Source organism: Penaeus monodon, chromosome 19 (assembly GCF_015228065.2).
Source record: "Penaeus monodon isolate SGIC_2016 chromosome 19, NSTDA_Pmon_1, whole genome shotgun sequence".
Lineage (NCBI taxonomy): Eukaryota > Metazoa > Arthropoda > Malacostraca > Decapoda > Penaeidae > Penaeus > Penaeus monodon.
The window spans coordinates 14633517-14634009 of record NC_051404.1 but is presented as its reverse complement, the minus strand read 5'-3'; the positions used below and the strand labels follow the sequence as shown (position 1 = coordinate 14634009).

At 41.6% G+C, this 493-nt stretch overlaps 1 protein-coding gene across 1 annotated transcript in view; it reads left to right on the top strand.

Annotated features, from left to right (window-relative positions):
* LOC119585338 (endoplasmic reticulum aminopeptidase 1-like) overlaps window positions 1-493 on the top strand; it is a 35059-nt gene that overhangs the window by 16336 nt on the left and 18230 nt on the right. The window contains exon 12 of the mRNA XM_037934009.1: window positions 145-328. Coding sequence (XP_037789937.1) covers window positions 145-328 — 184 coding nt within the window. The remainder of the gene's footprint in view (window positions 1-144; window positions 329-493) is intronic.

The following is a 493-nucleotide window of genomic DNA, read 5'->3' as shown; positions in this document are numbered from 1 at the left end:
CAAAATTCCATATGATGCATAATTATCCCTAAATAGCAAATTCATTCTTTATTTATTTCCTTACATAAACCAAGTTGTGTATTTCCTTTTAAAAGGAAAAATACTTCAGAGATTCCTTAAAACGTAATCTTTTCTTCTGTGCAGTGGAATTTGAAGTGGGGAAGGAGGTCAAATGGATCAAGTTCAATGTTGGGCAACGAGGCTTCTATCGGGTCACCTACGACGAGGGGGGTTGGGATGCCCTCATCCACGTACTGCAGACAGATCCTCACACTCTTTCCCCGGCCGACAGGGCTTCACTGCTTGACGACGCCTTCACGCTGGTCAAGTACGTATCAGACCTCTCACTCTCACCCTTCTTTATCCACCCAGACCCACCTAGAGATTCCCTAATATACCTAGGTGTTATACAGTGACAATGACACTTGGTATTTTTGTTTGATTCATTTATTTTTTGAGTAGAGGTGGTGGATAATTTAGACATAAGGTTTTG